Source organism: Eulemur rufifrons, chromosome 30 (genome assembly GCF_041146395.1).
Source record: "Eulemur rufifrons isolate Redbay chromosome 30, OSU_ERuf_1, whole genome shotgun sequence".
NCBI classification, from domain to species: Eukaryota; Metazoa; Chordata; class Mammalia; order Primates; family Lemuridae; genus Eulemur; species Eulemur rufifrons.
Window position 1 is genome coordinate 88,957,345 of NC_091012.1, and position 25,239 is coordinate 88,982,583.

The 25,239-nt window shown below is 42.4% G+C and overlaps 1 protein-coding gene across 1 annotated transcript; it reads right to left on the minus strand.

Annotated features, from left to right (window-relative positions):
• Positions 1-14,182: 14,182 nt before the first annotated feature.
• LOC138378246 (large ribosomal subunit protein uL18-like) lies at positions 14,183-15,090 on the minus strand. Its single transcript, XM_069463595.1, has one exon. It carries the CDS (start codon positions 15,088-15,090, stop codon positions 14,206-14,208), a length of 885 nt encoding a protein of 294 aa, XP_069319696.1. The 3' UTR covers positions 14,183-14,205.
• Positions 15,091-25,239: the final 10,149 nt, after the last annotated feature.

The window sequence follows — 25,239 nt, forward strand, 5'->3', positions numbered from 1 at the left end:
TAGGCTTTGTTGGAAATTAAACTTAAATTAAAACTATTGTTTCTGGAAGAAAGCCTTAAGCTATTATGGGCCAAATGATTATTCAGTACATGTGCTTTTAAAACTGATGCCTGAAGAACTCTTATCTTACATGCTACAGTTGAGTCTTGTCCTTATAAATGAGTAGAGTTTGAGGTGATAAAATTGACCCTGGGTTGTTGCTTCTGAACTGGGGTGGTCCTAGGTGGCCTTTGCTGGTTACTTTCATTTCTCTGCAAGACGAGGTGTGTGGGCCAGGGGGAAAGCAGGTGGGGGAAACAGGTGGGGAGGTGAGGAAAGACTTCTTCCTGTCCTCCCTGCCTCTGCCCATCCTTTTTTTTTTTTTTTTTTTTTTTTTGAGACAGAGTCTCACTCTGTTGCCTGGGCTAGAGTGCCGTGGTGTCAGCCTAGCTCACAGCAACCTCAAACTCCTGAGCTCAAACGATCCACCCACCTCGGCCTCCCAGAGTGCAAAGATTAGAGGCGTGAGCCACCACGCCTGGCCCGTTAACTCTTTAATGCTGGAATAATCATTGGAAAGAGCAGATCTTAGCAGGGAATAAAGTAATTTTTCAGCCACCACTTTTTCATCACTTAATAAGTGGTGAAAAGGTACAGAAATGGATTCTATCTGTCCTCACCACATTAATCTGTTGCCTCCAAAGGGAAGAGAATGAACCAAGAAGAATATAGCTGACACTGACTAGTATTAGCTCAACCAGATTCCGACAGAAGGGACTTTCTGTAAAGTAACTGCACACAACTGGTTTTTGGGTTCTAAGACAAGGGTTCTAGCTAGCTCTGAGCAGCAGAGGGTTGATAGCAGGACATGAGCTGTAGCCAGATGGAAGTGACCACTGATTCTTGTAGATGGCAGGTTAGCTTTGGAGAGAATCCAGAATGAACAGTAAATCCCATAATTTTTAGCACAAAAGAGTCTGCTGGAATTCTTTAAGGTTCACAGAAAATAGCTTCAGTAACAATAGCCCTTTTAGGCACTAGATTGGTTGAAGGGCATAACATTCATTTTAGCTATTCTGGAAAGGTTAAGCAAAAGCCACGGGGATGTCCCAATCAACCATATCTTTCCTTCCAAATATAGCCTCGAAGCAGAAATCCGTTTATTCAAGGGGCTTCTATCTCATGTCCTCTCCCTGCATTGCCATATAAAGAGTGAAATGGCCAGAATCTACTCACAGCTCCTCAATTAAGTAGTGAATGGCAGAGAATGCTTACATCTTACAGGGGCCGGCTGTGGGGGTGGGGTGGGGAATGGAATAGCCCATATAGTTCCTTCTATTATGCTAAATCAGGCACTGGTTAAGCTAAATCAAGCACTTATCCCTTTTTGTTTCATTTTTAATGGAGCCAGGGACAGTGCTCAGCTGCCTTTTTTAATGCCAATCCCTGCTCAATATTTCCTCTATCAAAGTTTCTTTGTCCATCTTTGTAATAAGAAATGCTGGAAGAATGGCCAGTGTTAAAGGAAACAAATCTGTAAAGGAAGGCACAGAAGATGGCATCAGGCTTAAAACACAAGGTTGTCCCATATCCTAGAGGTCAAAAACAGATGTTAACTGGTAGAGAACAGAGTGGGCAGATTTAAATTGATAGGCTGATTAGACAGATACAAATGCCATTTAGTGGCTTCTATAACCAATGTCTATTGTTAGAACCAGTTTCCCTCGGCCCCAGGAACAGAGAGCCAGAGTCGCCAAGGCTGCAAAAGGCAAAGGAGTTTATTGGCTAGATGGAGCTAAGGGTCCAAGTCCCAGAGCACCAATGCAGTGGCCTCTCTACGAACCAGGACCCCACCCTGGGGTAAAAATTAAGCTTTTATATTTTTCAGTAGGTTACATATGCTGGGCACATCATCCGCCTCCCTCCCTTAGTTCATTTGCTCCTTCAAGAGTGGCTGATCGTGTTGGCTCCTGATTGGTTGGCTCCAAGGTTGTGTTGGCTTCTGATTGGTTGGTTCCAAGTCTCGGGACCTTTTAGTTGTTATCAGTGTCATTCTGGGGAAGGGGAGGACCCGCGTTGGGGAAACTTAGGCCTATTCCAGGAGGTCCAGCCTGTCATGGAGTCACTCCTGCTCTTTTTCGTGTTTTACACTATATTCTGATCCTTTCTTACCTTAGTGTTTGCAGTTTTTGCCCCTGTCAACTGCTGTCTCTGTCCATTTCCTAAGTAATGTCTCTGAAACACTCCAATCTCATGTATATAGAGCTAGACTTATATATAAGTACAGCTATTTGGTGCCTGTGTAGTATAATTTCCAAGGTACAAGGCCTTCTTTCCCAAGACTATATTTGTCCTTAGTATTAATAGCTGATGTCTGAAATTCCATTGTCTAGAGATGAATCATTGATTTTATAATAAAGCAAGGACTACTTTATTTTTGAACCTACACAGAACCTAATAATAGTGCCTTTCTCATAGTAGATGCTTAACAAAACTGTTGAATTAACTTTTTAAGATTAGATTTAAACTTCAGAGCCCTCTAGAAGAGAAAACATGGCCTTCATTCCACATTAAGGCAAGATCAGATAATACATAACATGCATGGGTGCCACAGTTTCTTTCTTCCAATTCATGGAAGATATCATTAATCAATCATGGCACTTATTCCTGCTAAGCCTAGTGAGAGAGAAACTACTAGTTGCCCACCAAAATACATTTTCCTCTTCTTGTGTGGCATATGGCTGTCCAGCTATACTACGTTTCCCAGCCTCGTTTGCAGTTATGTGTAGACAAATGACTGTTATAATCAATGAAATGTGAGTAGAAGTGATGTGTGCCATTTCCATGACTGGGTATGACACAGGATATGCTCTGCTCCTTATTCTTTCCTTCTCCCACCAGCTAAAACTCAGACTTAAAGGCTACCCAGTTTCAGTCATACAGATGGCAGTCACTCCTTTTGAAAGTACAATGACTTGGAAGAAAATCAAGCCCCTGAATGACTGTTAGAGTAGACTGTTAAAGTTCAGTAGACCTGAACTTTTTACATTGGGACTGTCATGTAAGAAAGAATTAACTTTTGCTTTAATCCATTGAATTGTTGATTCTATTTCTCACAGTAGCCAGTTTTCCCTATAACTAATTCAACTGGGTATAGCCCCCAAAGCCGCCTTTACACAGCATTTTAGGTAGCTACTACTAATAATTTAGAGTTGGCATGCAAAGTAAAATTTATTTACCATCCTAGCACTAAGGGATAAATCACTGAGAGTAGATCCTATTTTGAAAGCAGATTTTGAAGAAGCTGGAGAACAGGAGGCCTTTAGTCGCTGAGAAGGGGTACGACAGAGAAGGGAATAGACATTAAAAGAGGCTGGCACAATACAGACCATCCTTATCTTTTTTACAACTTTCCCTTAGGCCTGCTCTATGGTTCACAGTACAGGCGGGAAAGATGTGCTCAGAGAATGTAGGGCCTTCGGTTTCAACCACGTGGCCAGAGGGAAAAGAATGTCTTACCTGAAATAGGTTCCCTTGGTGATAAATGCTAGAGAGAGAGAAGATAGATAAGGAAAAGACAAAAGAAAGGGTCATCCAGAACCAGTTTAGGAAGAAAGGATATATAGGTCTTGCAAACAAGTCAGGGGAGGTCTAAGAGTTTGCTGTGTCAATCTTTTAACATATTGGGAGAATAAGAATTGGAACTAGTTCATGCTTTCCAGTAGTAAATCTATATAAAACGAGTGAGAGGACCATATGATAACAAGATAATGGGCTTAAAAGAAATGGCCTACACTCTGTTTATCTTGTTTAGTCCCTCTGTGTTTGGTTTTGACAGTGTCCCAGAGTAGATGTTTTGCAGCCTGAGAATAATGTGAGTACCACTCTGTTCTGTGGTAGAGTTAGCTAGAAAACATATGGATTGAAGGCAGATCATCATGTACCCCATATCTGTGAAAATGAAAAGTAGCAAGTGGTAATCATTGTTGGACTAGAGGCTCTACTGGGAAATTTGGATAAGGAGAAATGTAAATTTCATACTTTCTACCCACAGACCATTTTACCATTGGCAGCAATATCTAATACTAAAAACAGCAATTATAGTCATAAGTAATTTTGGGAACTAAAAGTCAACATAAGGATGTGTTTTAATTTTGCTAGACTTAACATCCACTGTTTTGGTATGCTGATAGTCGGCCCCTAAGGAGGATACTAGCTGTGAATCTAAAACAGGGGTTGGTGGTCACAGCTAAATTCCTCATTTATGCTGATGTCTGGCTTCATATCTATAGCCTCTCCAACCAGTGGCAGCATCAACATTCCCACAGTTAGATATTTCTTCTCTAACTTCATTTATCTTTGATTTGAATTTTAGTTTTAGCATTATCACTTTTAGTTTCTTTCTGGAGTTTTCATCTTTGTTGGCCAATTCCCTTTTTCATTATATATTTTTGTTAAATGTCACTTGGGTTTATCACTGGGAAACAAAGAGGCAACACAAACACATAGTTTGCTCTCTACACATGTACTGAATAGATACTCAGTGACCGATCACCAGAAGACTGTGAAATAAGTGATGTGATTGGTCATTGATCATGATGCACATCTGTTACGTACAGAGTAATTTATGTGCTAAAGACCCAGCAGTGAGATTTGTACTTTACTTAATATCACAGTCAATATACCATGGTAACTGAAATTTAAACCTTGTTATTTGTTGACTTGTATTATTTAAACCATGGTAATCACAATTCATGCATTCTGGAACTATGCAAAGCTAGGGCTACTTGAGTTTTTACTATTTGCTTTGAATATTGACCACTTTATTATGTTTGTAGATATATATATATATGTGAAATTGTGTTTTTTAAAACAGTAAGATGTTAACTATAAGCTCTCATGTTTACTGTTTTAAAGTAGACATTTGGGCCGGGCGCGGTGGCTCACGCCTGTAATCCTAGCACTCTGGGAGGCCGAGGTGGGCAGATCGTTTGAGCTCAGGAGTTCGAGACCAGCCTGAGCAAGAGCGAGACCCCATCTCTACTAAAAAAAATAGAAAGAAATTATATGGACAGCTAAAAATATATATAGAAAAAAATTAGCCGGGTATGGTGGTGCATGCCTGTAGTCCCAGCTACTCGGGAGGCTGAGACAGGAGGATTGCTTGAGCCCAGGAGTTTGAGGTTGCTGTGAGGTAGGCTGACGCCACGGCACTCACTCTAGCCTGGGCAACAGAGTGAGACTCTGTCTCAAAAAAAAAAAAAATAAAAAAATAAAGTAGACATTTGGTAGAGTATAATCAAATGTATCTTTCAATAGATGGCCCTATTTACAATGCACTAAGTGTCACATACTAAATAGCTGTGGAGTAAACAGAAAAAAGGCTATCTGCTTGTTTTAGGCATGCCAAGGCCAGTGTCTGCAAGGGAGAAATCTGTAGCTTTGTATGTCCAGAAACCCAGTTATACCAAAACAGTCATTGTTTACCAGACCTTCTAGGATTAATAAATTCTGTTCAAGATGTCAAGAAAGAAATTGCAAAGCTAAATAAAAATTTTGATTTGACAATCAGAAATACGATCATAAATTGGATGAAAATTGTCATGGTGGGTTTCATGTACATTCTTTCCAAGATAGGAACCTCAACATTACTTTCAATTGATTATTTGGTGGACTTGGACCAGTAACAGAAGTTAGAGGGCTTTACCTTCAAAGAGAAAGTGATCTCATGTTCCAGTTGACTAGGGCCTCTTCATAGAAAGCATGCCTAATATTTAAAAGCAAATATTCTAGGGTATCATGGCCCAATATGGTAGCCACTAGCCATATATGGCTTTTGAGTACTTAAAATGTGGCTAAGTCCAACTTGAGATGTGTTATAAATGTAAATACATAATTTATGAAAAGAAAATGTAAAAACTTCATTAATTTTTATCATTATATCTTAAAATGATATTATCTGGATATGGCAGTTTTAATAAAATATATTATTAAACTTTTAAAAAGAAAACAAAATAGGAGTTGGAAAACTATGGCTCACCACATGCTTTTGTTTATCCCACAAGCTAACAATGGTTTTGCCATCTGTAAATTCTTCAAAGAAAATTTTTAAAAGTATATTTTATTACATTTGAAGATTATGTGTAACTCAAGCTTCAGTTTCCATAAATATTTATTGGGTAAATGCCATGTCCATTAATTTACATATTGTCTATGGCTGCTTTTTATTTTGCCAGGTTTACAAGCTTTATTTCAAATTTAAATCATAATCTTTCTGGTTAAAACATGGTGCCTGACATAATCTCATTAATTCTATATAACTGCCCTATGCTATATTTGAAAGTAGCTTCTAGAATGCAGGGATTATTTGGATTCCTCAGTTCACATGCCCAGCTTCCTATTATTGAAATAGTATTCCTGAACTATGGCTGCTTTTGTGCTACAGTGGTACTGCTTAGTAGTTGTGACTGAGAGCATATGGAATTTAAAATCTATACTAATTTTTCTCAACTGGGGACAATTTTGCCCCCTGTGGGACGTCTGGCAATGTCTGGAATATTTTTTGGTTGTCACAGCTGGGAGTGAGATATTACTGGCACCTAGGGAGTAGAAGTGAGGGATGCTATTAAATATCCTACAGTGACAAGGAAAGTCCCCCACAAGAAAGAATTTTCTGGCCCAAAATGTGAATAGTGCTGAGGTTGAGAAACCCTAGCCTAATGTATTTATTCTGTGGCCCTTTACAGAAAAAAGTTTTCTTACCTTTGTCTAAATACAAGTCATTCAGTTTATAGCTATGCCAGCAGAGGCACTGTACTAATTTGCTGAGTAATGCTTTTAAGTATATGTTACTTAAAAGAATTTAGCTGTGTTATATCTAGCAGAACTCAGGTAAGTGGTCAGATTTTGTAGGGAAGAAAATGTAATTTCTTTTCTTTCCCTCATTGGTTCTTAGTTGAGATACTCCTGAAAACAAAAGTCAGATTAACAAGAGAAAAACCAGAAGTTTATTGACGTGAGCTATACCTATACATCATGTGCACAAGGCCTCAGTTGAAAAGTCTCTCTCTCTCAAGGCAGTGACTTAGGTACCTTGCTTAAATTACAAGACAAAGAAGAGAGCATCTTCAGGCTTCCAAAAGGCAGTAAAATGTAGGAAGGTAAATTAACGGGAAGAGTAAAGTCTTCTCCCACATCCTCTGGTGCTACAGTCTCTGAGCGGATAAGCAAGCCTTGTAAAGAGGTCTATTTTTAGGGGGGAAAAGGCAGAAAGGAGGGCAGGAAGTTTTTGCCTTTCTAAATTGCTATTTTGCCATCAGGCAAGCAGAGTGAGGGGCATAGTGTCCCCTTGCATTTTAACCTTCTTTAGCTCAATAATCCTCAGGTTTTAGAGGGGAATATTTTGGTTTCCTTTATCTGCAAGGTACCTGGTTTAAAATTGGGCCTCATATACTCTTATTTATTTTACCTAGTTACATTTGACTAATCATATCTCCTTGAAAGAGTCAAGAATTGCCAAGATGACTCTCTGGGGAGTCTGGGCAGGCTTTATGTCGCGGCCCGATTACAGAACGGGGGATGAACACAGAAAGAAACACACAGACACACAAAGATGGTACAAGACTGCAGTGCCAAAAGCACCAGTCATTTTATTTTTATACTTTCTGCCCCACAGCTACTTCCTGGTACTTGACTTTCTTTGATGCCTTGAGGTAACCTGTTCCATTCGTTCTGGGCGATTGCTCAAGGGAGGTGAATGTTTGCATCTCAACCTCTTGATCTCATCACTGAGTGTAGACAATGAGATGCCTTGGCTTGCGTGCAAGACCCCAGGCCCTTGGCTATCTGTCATAGGGAACAGTTTGTTTGTTCAACAGGCCATGTCCAGACCTATTGATCTCTGGCCTCAAGAAGCACATCCAGTTTCGCTGACTCTGGGCAAAAACCAATTTTCTGCCCAGGGACAGCCCCTACATCTCCCCCTTTTCTTTTAAGTTTTGAGATCGAATATGTTCAAAGACCGTCATGATATTTTGATTGTGTTGGTTGATTTTTATTCTTCGGTAGTGTCAGCATCTGTAGGCTAAAAACAGGCAAAGAATAAGAACAATTAAAATTCCGACATTAGTTCCTATGTTATTAAGGAAAGATTTCAAAGGAGTTAAAGGATTAGCTTGTGACAGGCCATTTGCCAAACCTTGAAAGAAATCTTGTTCATTAAATTCTGGCAAATTCTCTTGGAATGCACTGGTTATTTCCTGCTCTAAACTTTGCAAATCAGCCGTCAGGTTGCGCCCTCCAGTCAGCAGTTGGCATAGAACTCGCCAATGTTTGCTACTGTTAAAAGGGATAGGCAGGCGTAACATAAAACCTGGAAGAATTCCAATCACAACGCAAAAATGACTGAGTGGTTAGGACTTGAATTTGATCTCCCAGCCATTGGACAGTATTTTGTAAGTGCAAGATTTCTCCTTCTAAACGACTATCAATTTCCTGTTGGTGTTGCCACAGTCGGTGGGAGTCTTCATGCCACTTACGGATAAAGTCAGCGGTCTGAACAGACTGTTGTAACGCTACTCCTGCTGTAGCAGCTGTGGCAGCTATAGATATTAATCCTGCCACAATGGCAATTATAAGACCGATAGCTGTTTGAACTCTATGGCTCAAAGAAGTTATTTTGTTTAAAAAGGTGGTAATTAAGGCAGATTCACTCCAAGGCCGGGATAAATTAACTGGAATCCAAAGCTCTGTCCTAGTCCTTAAAACATATAAACTTTGTGAACTAGCATTGAAGTTAGCCCATGAAGAGCGGTTAAGGCAAGTATATGAAGAGCAGTTACTAAGACAGGAGATATTTCCTGTGGACTCATTCCACCGAGCAACACTTAGCAGCAGCAAATAAGGATAGGACACACAAGCCAATAAAGGCCAAGAGACATTAGTATGAAGATCAACCTGAAATGGAGCAGAAGCTGAATGGTTAAGTGACATATTACCAATCCATATATTAACTAACTTTCCAGCTGTAGAGGAATTTAAAGTCTGCCAATGATTTAAAAAATTAAGGGTAAAGAGTGCTCTTAATAGATGACGATGAGGAGACTCAGGGACTCCCCCTTTTTGTTTTTGTAATTGAAGCTTTAGGGTGTGATTGGCCCGTTCGATGATTGTTTGAACCTGACTGTTTAAGGGAATTCCTGTAATATGGTGTATGGAATATAGCTGAAGGAAGGAAGCAAGTTTATTAGAAGTATAGGCGGGGGCATTGTCTGCTTTAAGTATAGCCGGAAGGCCCATTACTGCAAAACAAGAATATAGATGAGTGATAACAGCATCAGCCTTTTCAGAACTTTGAGCAGTGGCCCACTGAAAGTGAGAATGAGTATCAATAGTATGGTGAACATAACGAAGACGGCCAAAAAATGTAACATAAGTAACATCCATCTGCCAAATATGATTACCTCTCAAGCCTCGTGAATTACAACCTGGTAGTAAAGAAGGGATGGTTAAGGGTGCACAAGAAGCACAGGAACGCACAATAGCACGAGCTTGTTTACTGGTAAGAGAGAAACGGTGTTGAAGTCCCTTTGTGTTAATGTGATGAGGTCATGTTCCTGTGACGCCTGTTGAATAGAAGCTATGAGTAAAGAGCCCCCCCCCCACCTCCTCCATAGGCTCCCGGAACTTCCCTCGCTGCTGCCGGTCAGTTGCGGTCTCCTCCCTCCCTCCCCTCCTGCTCGCTCGCGCTTTCTCTCTCTCTCTCTCTCCCCCTCTCCCTCCCTCCCCGCCCCCCCTCCTTCCCCGGGGTCGTTGGGCCGGTGGCAGGGAGAAGAGAGCCGGGGAGGGAGGTGACAGCGACGGTGTGTGTGTGTGTGTGTGTGTGTGTGTGTGTGTGTGTTTGGGGGGGCCAGGTCGCGCGCCGGCGGCGGCAGGGGCCGGGGGCGTGGGGGTCCTGGTCTACCGGCGGGCCCGGACACCTGGGGGGCCGGCGGCGTGGGCAGTGACTATGGACGCGAGCCAGGCCCTTCTTGCGGTGCCTAGCCTCGGAGGCGCCTCGCAGCCGACTTAGAACTGGTGGCGACCAGGGGAATCCGACTGTTTAATTAAAACAAAGCATTGGGAAGACCCGCAGCGGGTGTTGACGCGATGTGATTTCTGCCCAGTGCTCTGGCCAATCGGAAGGGAGTCCCAACTGGGGCCTCCCCCTGGCTCTCTTTGTTTTCGGGTTACACTGTGTGCTGAAAATCGTGATAAGGGATTAAAACAGCAGGGGACAAGTACAGGATTGGATGGTGGCTCACTTAGAGACGTGGCTGACTGATTGGATTCACGCGAACAGAGGCTGGGAAGGATTCAGAACTTTATGTGGGAACCAAAGCCTGGAAAATCAGCAGAGGAGAGGTTGGGCATCAATAACAATGATGCTGGTTGGAGCTGTTGCACTGGGAGCCCTCAGAATTATAAAGTGTCTCACTTCGGTAAAACTCTGAGGGGGAAAAAAAAAGGGGGCTAACAGTAAAAATATTATATCATGACCAATTCCCTTTTAGGCATTCTGCATGGGATTTTGTGAACAGAGTGTGGAACCAGGTAGAGACCGGGCCAATGACAGATGCGGGTTTTATGCATGGGAAGGACGGCCTTCCGGGCCTGATCCCAGATGTCCCGATTGCCACCATTATTGTCTAGCCTGCCAAAGGCGCATATTGGCAGAGGCAGATATCGGTACCTCCGCTGGCTCCGAGATCGACTTGGTGTGTGTCTTTTGGTAGAAGTGCCTCCACTCTAGTAGTTGGGCGTTTTCTCTGAGATTGTGTTTTCTTGTGCAATAATGGGCCAGTCCCAGTCTGTACCTTGTGTCCACTGTACACCTATTGAATGTTTTTTGAAAAATTTCTGGACTTTCAGCGCAGGGCAAAGCCCTATGGGTTCATGTTAATACTTTTGATTTACAGAAATTTTGTGAGCAAGAATGGCCCACATTTGGTGTGAGATGGCCGCCAGAAGGAAGCACCCAGGCCACCCTCACCAATCGTGTTCAGGCTATAGTTTTTGGAAACCCAGGGCACCCTGATCAGATTCCTTATATACAAATTTGGAGTGATATTTTAGTGGATAACCCAAAGTGGCTACAGGCTTGCAAAAAAGCCAGGTGGAAAGGCTAAAACAACAGTTCTTATAACCAAGCCTTCCACTGGGGATAAAAAATAACCCAAATTATACCCAGTCTTGCCTACTTCAGTGGAGGATCCTATTTTGTCAGAACCTCCTTCATATGCTTCTGCCCCTGGAAAACCCCAAAATGAGATGGAACTGAGCCCCAAGCCAATGAGCCCCCACACACTTGGAGTGGCTCACATTATGGTTCCTCTCCTGATTCATCCCCAGGGGCGGCCTTACTCCCCTTAAAACAAGTGCCTCCCCCATTGGGTTCTGATTGGCCACCATTCATGGTCTATGTGCCCTTTCTAACTAGTGACTTGTATAATTGGAAGAACCAGAATCCTTCCTTTTCTGAGAAACCCCAGGGCCTAATCTCTCTTTTAGAGACTTTTTTACACATCAGCCCACCTGGGAAGGCTGTCAACAGCTGCTCCAAACTCTCTTTACCTCTGAGGAGTGGGAAAGAATACAGAGAGAGACTATGAAGACAATCCTTGGCCCTGATGGACAACCGACTACGGATTTGGGGCATGCGCAACATGTCTTCCCTTCTATACGTCCTAACTGGGACTCTGACTCAGATCAAGGTAAGGGGACTCTCAATCAGTATTGCCAGACTCTGTTTAGGGGCATACGGGCAGCGGCTAAAAAGCCTACTGATCTCTCTAAGGTAAGCGAAACTGTACAGGGACCCAATGAGTCTCCAGCAACGTTCTTAGAATGCCTTTTTGAAGCTTACCGCCTGGATACCCCTATTGACCTTGAGGCACCTGAGAATAGGCGTGCTATTAGTATTGCATTTGCCACTCAGTTGGCCCCTGATATTAGGAGGAAGTTGCAGAAGTTAGAAGGTTTTGAGGGAAAATTGCTGTCTGAACTGGTAGAAATAGCTCAGAAGATTTTCAATAATTGGGAGGACCCGGGAACTGTGGAATCAAAGACAATGGCAAAAATTTTGGTCTCTGCTATGGCTGAGCCCAAAAAGGATAGAGAATGTTCTAGACAAGGCATGAAGAAACGGAAAGGAGAAGATAGGGGAAGAAGAAACAATCTAGACCCTGATCAGTGTGCCTACTGTAAAGGTCATGGGCATTGGAAACAGGACTGTCCCTGCCAGCTGCAGGCTGGGGTTAAACCCACCCCAGTTCTTGTGGAAGATGCAAAATGACGGGGCTGGGGCTTCATCATGATGAGCCCCCAGGAGCCCAAGGTAACTTTAAATATTGGGGGCAAGCCAATAGAATTCCTGGTGGACACTGGAGCTACACATTCGGTCCTACAGAGGGCTGGGGGGCCTGTATCTGACAATAAAGTTTTAATACAAGGAGCCACGGGGAAAACTAAGGCTTACCCATGGACAAAGACTAGGATAACTGACCTAGGGACAAGAACCATTACTCATTCATTCCTGATGATGCCTGAGTGTCCGTATCTGCTCCTGGGAAGGGACCTGCTTCAGAAACTATGAGCCACCATATCCTTTCAGGGGGATACAGCTGAACTTTCATTCAACCAAAGCCCCTCTGCTATCTTCCTTACGTGTCCCCTATCGGAGGAATATTTACTAATGGAAAGAGCACCCTCACACCCAGTCCCAAGCCTATATCTACGGGAACTCCAAAGTAAAATTCCCAGTGTGTGGGCAGAAGCTAACCCGCCTGGATTGGCTTCCCACTGACCTACTGTTGTACAGCTAACTAGTATGGCTACTCCCATCCGCATTTGACAGTATCCCATCAGTTTAAAGGCAAGAAAAGGAATTACTGCCCATATTAAAAGATTTTGGGAGGCGAATATTTTGGTTCCCTGTCAGTCGGCTTGGAATACTCCTCTGCTCCCTGTCCAAAAACCGGGGACTGATGACTACTGGCCGGTACAGAACCTCCGGAAAGTTAACAAGAGGATTGAGACCATCCATCCAAGTGTGCCTAACCTGTGTACACTTCTGAGTCTACTACCTCCAGGCCATTATGTTTACACTGTATTGGATCTGAAGGATGCCTTCTTCTCACTTCCTCTATCTGCAGTAAGTCAATCCATCTTTGCTTTTGAATGGACTGACCCGGAGGGAGGGTATTCGGACAGTTAACTTGGACAAGACTGCCACAAGGCTTCAAAAACTCACCCACCCTGTTTGACGAGGCTTTGAGTCAGGACCTAGTTCACTTTAGACAGGAGCATCCAGAAGTGACTCTCTTGCAGTATCTGGATGACCTTGTCCTAGCCACGGAGGACCAAGCCACGCGTAAGAGAGCAACTGAGGATTTACTGGCAGAGTTGGCTCAGCTAGGATACCATGTTTCAGCTAAAAAGGCCCAGCTGTGCACCCAGATGGCAACCTACCTGGGTTATAAACTAAAGGAAGGGAAAAGGAGTCTTTCCACTGGTAGAATTGAGGCCATCTTAAAAATCTCACAACCCCAGACTAAGAGACAGGTATGCGAGTTTCTGGGGGCAGTGGGATACTGTAGGCTCTGGATCCCCAAGTTTGCTGAGATAGCAAAACCCCTGTATGCCAGCACAGGAGGAAAAAGGGGACACCCTTTGGACTGAAATTGAGTGTAAAGCTTTTGAGATCCTCAAGCAGGCACTTGTGAATGCCCCTGCACTGGCACTGCCTGATCTAACCAAGCCTTTCCAGTTATATGTTGCTGAAACCCGAGGAATAGCCAAAGGGGTCCTAACCCAAAAGTTAGGACCCTGGAATAGACTGGTAGCATACTTGTCCAAAAGGCTGGAGCCGGTAGCCTCTGGCTGGCCAGGATGCGTGCGGGCCATTGTGGCAACAACCATCCTGGTGAGAGAAGCCTCTAAGCTCACCTTGGGGCAGGATTTGTGTATAATTGCCCCCCACTCGGTAGAGGCTTTACTAAAAAGCCCGCCTGAAAGGTGGCTTTCCAATTCGCGTATAACCCAGTACCAAGTGCTGTTGCTAGATTTCCCCCCAGGATTCGCTTCTTCTTCTTCTTCTTCTTCTTCTTCTTCTTTTTTTTTTTTAGCTGCTTATTCAATAAATTTATTGCCCTGTATTTGTAAAATTCTCATAAAAAAATGCTGTTTGGTTTAGCTTTCAGCAGCCCGTTCCTGAGCTCTGAGGAAGCTTGCCTTCTTTTGAGCTACCCGATCTTTCTTCTGGGCAAGCGACATTTTGGGATGGTTCCATCTCTTCTTCTTAACTTCTTTCTTAGGCTTCTTCTCGTAGACTGGATTATCTCGTATAGCAGCATGGGCTTTCTTATACATCTCCTCCATCATGTCTGGAGTAACGTTGTTCTTTATGTATTGAGAGAACTGTTTCTTGTAAGCATCTTCATTTTCTTCCATTAGATAATGCATATAATCTGCAACATTCTGACCCATGATGTGCTTCCGATGTACTTCAGCATTAAATTCCTTGCTTTTAGAATCATAACCAGGGAATCGTTTGGTACTGTGAGGGATGGACAAGCCTCCATCCACAGCTCCCTTCAGTGCCCCAAAAACTTTATTGCCAGTGGTAGTTCTGGCAAGGCCTGCACACAAATAGCACATAAAAGCACCAGGCTGGTTGTCAATGCTTTCCACATTGTATTCGTCTCCTGATACTTCCACTTGGCCTTCATAGATCTTGTCCATGCCAAACCTATTGAGAAGCCTGCGGGCCAGCAGCAGGCCAGTACAATATGCTGCAGCATAATTTGTCAGGCCAACCTTCACACCATATTTTGGTAGTTCATGTGCATAAGCTGCACAGACTATCATATCCCCTTCTATATGGGCATAAGCAATCTGACAAATGATATCTCTGTTAGTTACATGAACCATCATTCTGTATTTGGGTGTGTTGTACTTATTTTTATCCTGTGTCACCAAGCGTTTCTGAGCATAGTAATCAGTTTTCCTCTCTCGTTGTCTTCTGAGTTTCACTTGGTATCTCTTAAAGTAAGCCTTATTTTTAACAAACCCCATCCTGCTGAATAGAGACCCGCATTCGAGGCTCCACACAGACTTGCAGGCCCAGCAGTGCTGGGGGGAGAAAAAGCAGGATTCCCTTATTAAAGACAGCCTCCCTCAACCTTGCCACCCTGCTCCCAGATTATGAGCCTTCAGAGCCCCTGCATAACTGCCATGAGATACTAGAATCCCTGGTTAATCTGAGGGCTGATCTCACCGATCAGCCATGGCCAGACCCTGATGAGGAACTGTACATGGATGGAAGCAGCTACATGTCTGAAGGAGTCAGGTATGCAGGGGCATACCTGTGGTTACTGCTGACTGGGTTATCTGGGCACAGGCTCTGGGACGTGGGACCTCAGCCCAGAAAGCAGAACTCATAGCCCTAACCCAAGCCCTGAGGTGGGGAAAAAATAAAACTGTTAATATCTACATGGACAGTAGATATGCAACAGCACACGTACATGGAGTGCTCTATCAAGAGCAGGGCCTCTTAACCTCAGAAGACAAAGAGATAAAAAAGTAAACTTGAAATACTGGCCCTATTAGAAGCCATCTGGTTACCAAAAAAGGTGGCTATTATCCACTGTAAGGGACACCAAACTACTGACTCCCCAGTGACAAAAGGAAATGCCTTTGCTGACGCAACAGCCAAGGAGGTCGCACAAAAACCAGTGGGGCCTCTCCAGATTCTCCCTGTTTTGCCAGAGCAGCTCTTGCCACATTCCCCGAACTACACTGAAGAAGAAGTTAAAATTGGAAAAGCCCTAAAACCCAGAACTGATTCAGGAGGTTGGAAAATACTCCCAAATAATAGGGTCTTGGTCCCTAAACACCTGGGACGAGTCTTAATTAAACAGATCATCAGAGCACTCATCTTGGCAGTACCAAATTAACTGAACTTCTTCAAAGGGACTATTATAACCCTCGACTTCACCAGATGACTTGGCAGGTAACTACAAGATGTTCCACCTGTGCACAAGTCAATCCAGGTAAAGGAATTAATCTTCCCTCAGGGGCTAGGCTATGGGGACAAGCCCTGGGAGAACAATGGGAAGTAGATTTTACTGAAGTAAAGACAGGTAAATATAGATACCGGCATTTGCTTGTGTTCGTTGATACTTTTTCTGGATGGGCAGAAGCTTTTCCTACAAAGTCAGAGACAGCACAAGTAGTTGTAAGGAAGTTAGTGACTGAAATTGTCCCCAGATTTGGCCTCCCGCTAGCATTGGGATCCGACGACAATGGCCCGGCGTTTATCACCAAAACAACTCAATTACTGGCCCAGGTGCTAAAGATTAATTGGAGATTACACTGTGCTTATAGACCTCAGAATTCAGGGCAAGTAGAAAGAATGAATAGGACATTAAAAGAGACATTAAGTATATGAAAGCTAGAGACTGGCGAAGACTGGGTAAGCCTCCGTCCCTTTGCTTTGCTAAGGACTAGATGTACTCCCTATGTTAAAGGCTTAACCCCATATGAAATCATGTTTGGCCAACCACCCCCGCTTATCCCCAAGCTGGGGGAGGACAAGGTAGCGGAGTTAAATAACCATTCCCTTCTTAAGTCATTACAGGCCTTACAGTCTGGTGCCCAGCAGACCCAGGGCCTTGTAAAGGCCACTCATCCTGGACCAACTAATCCTCCCTACGAAAAAGCTTCATTCCAGGTGCAGCTGGGAGCCCTGTCTGGATAAAAAAACTCCAACCAGCTACCTTGGAGGCCAGGTGGACTGGACCCCTGCCAGTGATCCTTACCACACCAACAGCCATAAAGGTTGCCAGAAAGCGTCACTGGATCCACCACACACAGATTAAGAAGGCAACTCCAGATCAACTTCCCGAGAAATGGATCGCCCGGCCCACCGAGGACCTGCTAAAGATAAGACTTTCCAGAGACTCCTCTGGTCCCTTCTAGTTATCTGTCTCAATCCAGCAGACAGCACCTCCCACCAACCCATAAATTACACCTGGGTGCTTACCAGAAGAATGGATGGGACTGTAGTGGCCCAGAACTCTTCCCTATCTCAACCCGTCTTCCATTTTGATCTTTGTCAATTGTTTGGTAAAATAGGAGACCAACCTAACAGAAGGGGATACCAAATGGGGTACACTGGAGCCAAAAACTACGGGTGTGGTAACAGAGGTCTAGAACAGGGTCTGCAGACCTACCAGCACTATGTTTGTCCTGCAACTGGGCCTCCAGAATGTCAAAAGCAGGGCGAGTACTATTGTGCCAACTGGGGTTGTGAGACAATGGCATCATGGCTAAACAAGGACCCCTATATTTCACAGAGTCGAGGCAAGCAAAGCTGCACCACTAATACACTCGAGTCTTGTAACCCTGTGGCCATCAGGATTTATCAGTGGCACACTCAAACCTGGGCCCTGGGAAAGACATGGGGATTTAGGCTTTATGCCACAACTGGAGGATACTCAGACCCAGGGGTCCTGTTCACCATTCAAAGATTCACGCCTGCATGGCCTGATAACCCTATAGGACCCAACCATGATTTATATTTAAATCTGCCACTGCCATAGACTCCCCAGCCTACTGATCAACCGAACCCTACCGAAAGCATCCCTATAGCCCCTCCTTTCCATATCCTGATGCCTATGCCCCGAAGGCAGCCACTCCTTAATCTGTTAAACTCAGTCTATGGATTCCTCAATGAGACTAGTCCTAATATAACTGAGGATTGTTGGCTCTGCCTAAACCCAGAACCTCCCTATTACGTGGGGATTGGAGACACCAGCTCTGTTGGCCACGCAGAAACAGATATTAAAAACTCCACAACAGAAGAAGCCAAAAAGCAGCATTACTGTAAGTGGGGTCAAAAGCCAAAGCTCACTTTAGAGGATCTCCAGGGACAGGGAACCTGTCTCTGCTCCCCTGAGTTCATCTTAGCCAGATCTCCCTATAGTGGCTCCTGCAGTTCTGTTATAAAGATCAACTCCACTGATCCAGAGGGTAAAACACTTCTGGTGGCCCCAGAAGGAACTTGGTTTGCTTGTACCACTGGAATCACCCCTTGTGTGCGGCCGTCCATTATATCCCAGGAAAAGGACCTTTGCGTCCTTATACATATTGTCCCCCAAGTATACTATTACTCTGGGGAAGGAGGAAGAGAACACTTACAGGTTCCAGTGCCCTCCCGTGTCAAACGAGCCACACCTGTCCTAGTGCCCCTACTTGTAGGATTAGGGATCTCGGGCTCAGCAGCTATAGGAACCTCTGCCTTAATAACAAACAATCAGAATTTTAAAATCTTAAGCCAGCAGATCGATCTCGATCTCAGTGAACTAGAAAAATCTGTCACTCGCTTGGAACACTCGGTAGATTCCCTTGCAGAAGTAGTTTTGCAGAATCGCCGAGGCCTGGACCTCCTGTTCCTTAAACAAGGTGGCTTATGTGTAGTTCTAGGAGAAACATGCTGTTTTTATGCTAATCATTCAGGAATAATCAGAAATAGCCTCTCCCAAATACAGAATAGACTGAGAGAAAAAGAACAGTGTAAAAATAACAACAATTGGTATGAAAATCTTTTTTCATGGTTCCCTTGGCTGACCACTCTCTTGTCAGCAATAGCCGGGCCAATAGTCTTATTCCTGCTAGCCTTACTAATTGGTCCATGCATACTAAATTGCCTGTTATCATACATACAAAAGCGGATCCAAAGTGTAAAATTAATGGTATTCTGAACTCACTATCATCACATCTGTGATGATGAATCAAGGATTTGATTCTCACAAAAAATACCAGTGGGGATGTAGGGATCGTCCCTGAGCAAGAATTGGCTTAAGCTCAGAGTAAAGGTCAATGGGTCCAGAAAGCTCCTTGAGGCCAGAAGTCAATGGGTCCCACACGGCCCATTGACTGCTGAGTGCTTCTTGGAGCTAAAGGTCAATGGCCTATTGAAATAGACAAACTGTTTCCTATGGCAAATAGCCAAGGTGTGTCTCATGGTCCTGCACACGGGTAATGAGGTCCAAAGGTTAAGATGCAAACGTTTGCCTTCCCTTGAGCAATTTCCATAAGAAATGGAAAATGTCACCTCAGGGCTCTAAAGATAGTCACATACCAGGAAGTAGCTGCTGGACAAAAGGAGTATAAAAATAAAGCGACTGCTGCTTTCCGGACTGCAGTCTTTACCGTCTATGTGTGTCCGTGTGATTTTTCCGTGTGTCTGTATGTATGTTTATGTGTTCATCCCCCGTTCTGTAATCAGGCCGCAACATGGGGAATGTAAAGGCTCACTTGAAAACTTATGCTTGCTCACTAGATGACCGATGTCCGCTTGACCTAAGTCTATAATTTAAACCTATGTTTGCTCGCTAGATGACCTATGTCTGGCTTAACCTATGTCTGTAACTGGAAAGATGTACCCTGCAGAGATAAAACAAAGCAATTAACTTGTAGCTAATTGTTTAAACTTTCCAGCTGCCTGTTGTGAAATTTATCATGCTTGCTTAATGCCTGAAAGAATGTTCCTTAATTGGTGCTATCTGTTTCTGTAAACCTGCTCACTTAAAGATTGTAACCGAAACAGGGGAGTCTGAGGCTGGTCCCAGACCCCACAGCTGTGGAGAAGCTGATATAAAGTCGTTTCAACCACCGTGCCTAAAGTCACGTAGCCTAAAGTCACGTAGCCTAAAGTCACATAGCTCTAACTTAGGATAGTATAAAACCTTCCTGTTTTTTCAGCTCAGGGCCATTCTCTATACCTGTACCCTAACAGGCCAGGGGGTGGTCACTGGCCAGCTAATAAAGACTGATAACTTGGCTCAATTCGGGCTCTAGGTGGTCATATCTCGCACTCCATACTATAACAATTTTTGGCATTCAGTTTCACCCCTGCTGGTCCAGAAACTCATTACAAGGTGAAGTGATTGCTAATCAAAATTTCTGGGCTCTATTTCTTCCCTGATAAGTCTTCCCACCCCTCCAACTCCAGGCATTTTATCCCAATTTTCAGCTTATATCAGCATGTCTCATGTCTTGCCATAAGTAATAAAATATTATAAAGGTTATGTGATATTTTAAAATAATACAGAATAGACACAAATTATGTAAAATGATTTTCCTTTGTTTGGATTTTCTAATCATGACATCTCTATAATGGGTTATGTTTGAATCTGAGACACTGGATATTAAAATGGCCCATTATCTGGAATCCCATCTTCTCATTGGTCTATAAAAACTTGAAAGGTGACTTATCATGCCTATTCTATAGCTGTCCATTCCTGGAGCCCTGCCAAAAGGAGACGGGATTAGAGCTAGTTGGGATGGAATAGATGGCTAGTTGGGGAGAATGGCCAAAATGGGGTTTATTTTTTTTTTCTTTCAGGATACTATGGGAGTACAAACATTTTGGTTACATATTATGACTTTGCCTCACCCAAGCCAGAATTAGAGGCATGTCTTTCCCCCATACAATGCTCACAGCATCCATTACTTTTGAGTTTACCCATCCCCACCCCTCTAACCCCCAATGACTATTACTACCATGTGAGCACCTTAGTGTTGATCAGTTGGTGCCAATTTGATGACGAGTACATGTGGTGCTTATTCTTCCATTCTTGTGATAGCTCACTTTGGAGGATGCGCTCAAGCTCTATCCAGGATAATATGAGAGGTGCTAGATCACCATTGTTTTTGTAATTGAGTAGTATTCCATTGTATACATATGCCATATTTTATTAATCCACTCGTGGATTGAAGGGCACTTGGGTTGTTTCCATATCCTTGCATTAGTGAAAATAAGAAAGAAAGAAAAATATTTTTTCCACTATTGCAAGGATGTGGAAAAAATCCCTTTTTTCTCTCTATTATTTTCCATCCCTATAGAAAAGATGCTTAAAGGAAGTTCTTCAAGGGCTTCCTGTCTTTACTTTTTTCCTTCATTGTTTTTGTGGTTTCTGTGTGTTGGCGTTATACTTTCTCTTGTATTTCATTGAGCTTCCTTACAATCTATATTTGAAATACTTTATCAGTCATTTCAATATTCTCATTTTGGTTGGTTTCCACTGTTACAGAGTTATTGTTTTCTTGTGGGGGTATCCTTTTACTCTGATTTTTCATATATCTGGAGATCTTTCACTGATTCCTTCTTATATGGAGCAGCTTTTGCTTATTATTTTTGGATTTTCTTTTGATTAGATAATGGCACACCCAGTTTAATTTCTGTGATTACTTTGGACCTACTCATACAATACAGGAGAATCTCTTCATCTCAAGGTCAGCTGATTAGCAACCTTAATTCTTTCTTGCCATGTAATACAGTATATTTACAGGCTTTGGGGCTTACAGTGTGGACATCTTTATGGCCATTATTCTGCTTTCCACCCATCTCCATTTGTATGTAGTAATACATGCAAGAATGTGTATAGTTATTATAAAATTGATAATTCCCAAATCCTTCCTCTCCCACATTTAAATGCTGAACACTAATTTTTCTTCTTTCTAAACTGGACCTATTCCTGATTAGCCCTATTATTGGTGACCTTTGGTTCATCTGGGCACACTCAGTATAGCAAGGGAAGGAATGTGGAGTGCTCATGATATCATGAACTATGAATTGGCAAATATAGTCTAATCAGAAATTTTTGTCTAGGGCTGTTTTTGGAGAGTAGGAAATATTTTGTACCAATGGATTAAGAAAGAACTTGGATTACTTGTGAATTCAATTATGTTATATCTGTGTTCATCTGCTCCTTAGAAACAAAGAGGATTCAGAATTAAATTTCTAGGTCTCAACTTGAACTGCCTCTCTTAGAAATAAAGTATAAGATGTTCTTAGTTATTTCAAATGCTGCCGGTGCTTTTCAGCTTTAGTTAATCTGTGGCTTGGCTTGGTTAAACCACTCAATTAAGGGTGAACTTCCACCCTTACCTCATTCCTCCATCTCTTAATTCTGTCCTAATGGGATTAAAACACTCAATGGTAAATTTGAATCCAAGGGTATACAATTAGAAAGGCTTATCAGTTGGGGGTAAAAGCACATTGTCTTCTTTGTAGGAAGATAGCAAAGAAGGGTACATTTATATTCCTAAATCTGATTCCAAGATCAGCTGAGAATCTAGCCATAATGATTTGGGCATCATTCCACCTTCTTCAAATTGAGTTCTTCACCCTATATCCTACGTACCAAATGCACACAACTTGGTACTTCTCCCAAGAAAACCTTTGGATAGAAATTGAGAAGCTTGGTTTGCTATTTGTGTGCCTGTGGTATTTGATAACCTAGCTTTCAGTTATGACCTCATTAGAAATGGCCCTCCTCTTTTCTTCACCCTACATGAGATTATTATATGTGAGATTCAACTATGCCCTTGAGGCCAACTATTAAGTTGTCTATTCTTTTTCTCAAGAAAATTAGAGAAATTCCAGAATTGAACTATGACAACTTTTATTTTTTGTTGAGCCTAAGAATACTGAGTTATAGAAATGCCCCCTGTATTTCTGGAGACAAGATTTGATTTCAGAAGTCAAATAAGGCTTTGCCTTAAAGAAAAAATAAATGTGTTAGTTCAAAAGCTGCCTTGTCTCAGGAGGACGTCTCGTTGGTCAGTAATAGCTGCACTTCAAAGAGACAGCTGTAAACTGGGCCTATGGTTCTCACCTGTTTTGAAAGACAAGACAGGCCTCTCCTAGAACCAAAAGGTTGCTGGAGCTGACAGACAAAGACCCCCAGAGATGAGAGCTGATCAGATAGATATGCTAATGCCCAAGCCAGGCCCAGATGGAACCATGTGGTTAAAGTAATTAACACAAAGCACAGCTCATGTTGACTTCTGAGACCATCTCTGTCTCCAAGAACACCATCACCGGAGCCAAGATGTCTCTGTTTTTTGCTAAAGTAATAGCCTTATCAGAAAACTTAGAAGTTTGCCCCAAGAAGATTTTATAACTCATTGTTCCCCTAGATAGAGTTAATTAAAGGATCTGTAGTAGCCTTTTAGAAGACTTTGATCCTAAAGCAAACTGCCTGTTAGTATGTAAATCCCATTGCCCTTGGCTGTACAGGGCTGTACACGGCCTTTGGCTCTGTGTATTATTATTCTTTTATTTCTGTTTCCTACTATTTTTTCATCCTTTGTGATGACCCCTGCCTGAGAGACCTGATCGGAAGGAAAAAACCTCTTTGTGGGGAGCATAGCTAACTCCTCGCAATTTTTTTATGCTTAGATATATTTATTTTATTTTTTTTTATTTCAGAATATTACGGGGGTACAAACATTTTGGTTACATAAATTGCCTTTGCACCACCCAAGTCAGAGCTACAAGCATGCCCATCCCCCAGACAGTGTGCACTGCACCCATTAGGCATGAGTTTACCCATCCCCTCCTCCCTCCTCTCAACTGTCTGATACCCAATGAATGTTACTTCCATATGTCCACATAAGTTTTGATCAATTAGTACCCATTTAATGGTGAGTACATGTGGTGTTTGTTTTTCCATTCGTGTGATACTTCATATGGAAGCAGAGAAGACCCTATATAGCCAAAGCAACCTTATGACAACTTCTATAGCTCATAGATTTACCATAAAGTTGTTGTCTGTGATGTGGAAAGGGGAAGGTATAGACTTAGGTTCATCAAGCCATGGACTTTGCACTGCTTGACACAATAAGCCTTCCAGGTGTCTTCAGTGAATCCATAATTAAAATAGTCAGATGGATTAGCACTTGAAAATAAGCAATGAAAGCCCAAAGGGGTAGAAGTAGGTTGACTAGCCAATTTAAATTCAATCAGTACATTTCATAAATATTTATTGACTACATACTAAGTGATAAAGTCAGACACTGGTAAATGAAAACATAAACATATACATTGTGATAAGACCATAAAAGGGAAAAATTGGATGTAATGTTTAAGAATGGAAAAGGGTATATCTACTTTACAAAGCATAGTTGGAGAAGGAATCTGTGAAAAGGTGACATTTAAAGCCAGATTTGAAAGGTAAAAAGAAGCCAGCCATGAAGGGGTTGGTTGTAGTTGGAATATAATTTAAATAAAGAAACTATGGAGGCTAGATAGAGGTCGGGAAACTACAGCTCATTGGCCAAATCTGACATGGTGCATATTTTTGTACATTTTGCAAGCTATGAATGATTTTTACATTTTTAAATAGTTGATAGAATAAAACCTATAGAAGAAGAATATTTCATGACAAGTCAAAATTATATGAAATTCAAATTTCAGTGTCCATGAATAAGTTTTATTGGAATGCAATCAAGGTAATTCATTTATGTGTTATCTATAGCTGTTTTGTGCTACAACAGTAGAATTTAGTAGTTGCAACAGAGACCATATGGCCCCAAAGCCTAAAATATTTACTGTCTGGCCCTTTACAAAAAAGTTTACTTACCCTTTGGCTAGACTATAGAGAATAGTGATAATGGCATCAGGTGAGGTTGAAGAAATAGGAAATAACGAGATCATGCAGGACCTTTTAGGCAAAAGAAAAAGATTTTGATGTTTTTTTATTTTTAAAGTTGGATGAACAATGGGAAACCACTGCAGAATAGAAAGCAAAGGAGATTCATGATTCAATTTATGTTTTAGAAAGATTATTCTGATATTTAGCTTTGGATCAAGATGTAGAAGATAGTGAAATATCTTGATTCTCACTGTGACAACTAGAAAAAAGGCCTAGACAAATAAAACACAAATGAACATCAGAGATTTCTGGGTTCTCCATTGGATATAGAAATCTGGAAAAGGCATTGCTCTCCCCATAACAATAAGAAAAATCCAGATAAACCATAAAATCACAACTTGAATTTATTAGAGAGCTGAAAGTGCAGGGCAACCAAGTAGCTTGAATTCTAAGGAAAGATGGACATTTCTAAGAAAATACAGAATATAAGCACTGGCTCACCTGTAGCAATGGGAATATGAGGCCTCTATATAAGCAGGTTCAAAGGACTCAACCAAAATTTTAAACAAGTATCTAAATGTCAAGTGTGGGCTAGCATGAGTGCATATAGCCCCTGGGAGCCACAGACACAGGGCAATTGACAAGCTTGCAGGATCTTCTCAGTGGACCTCACTGAGCTTATAAGAACTGGCGAAAAGATAAAAGACTGGAAAGCAAATCACCTTCAGTGGTAAAGGCTTGGTGGAGAATAGCTGACATCTCTATGGAGGCATGAAGC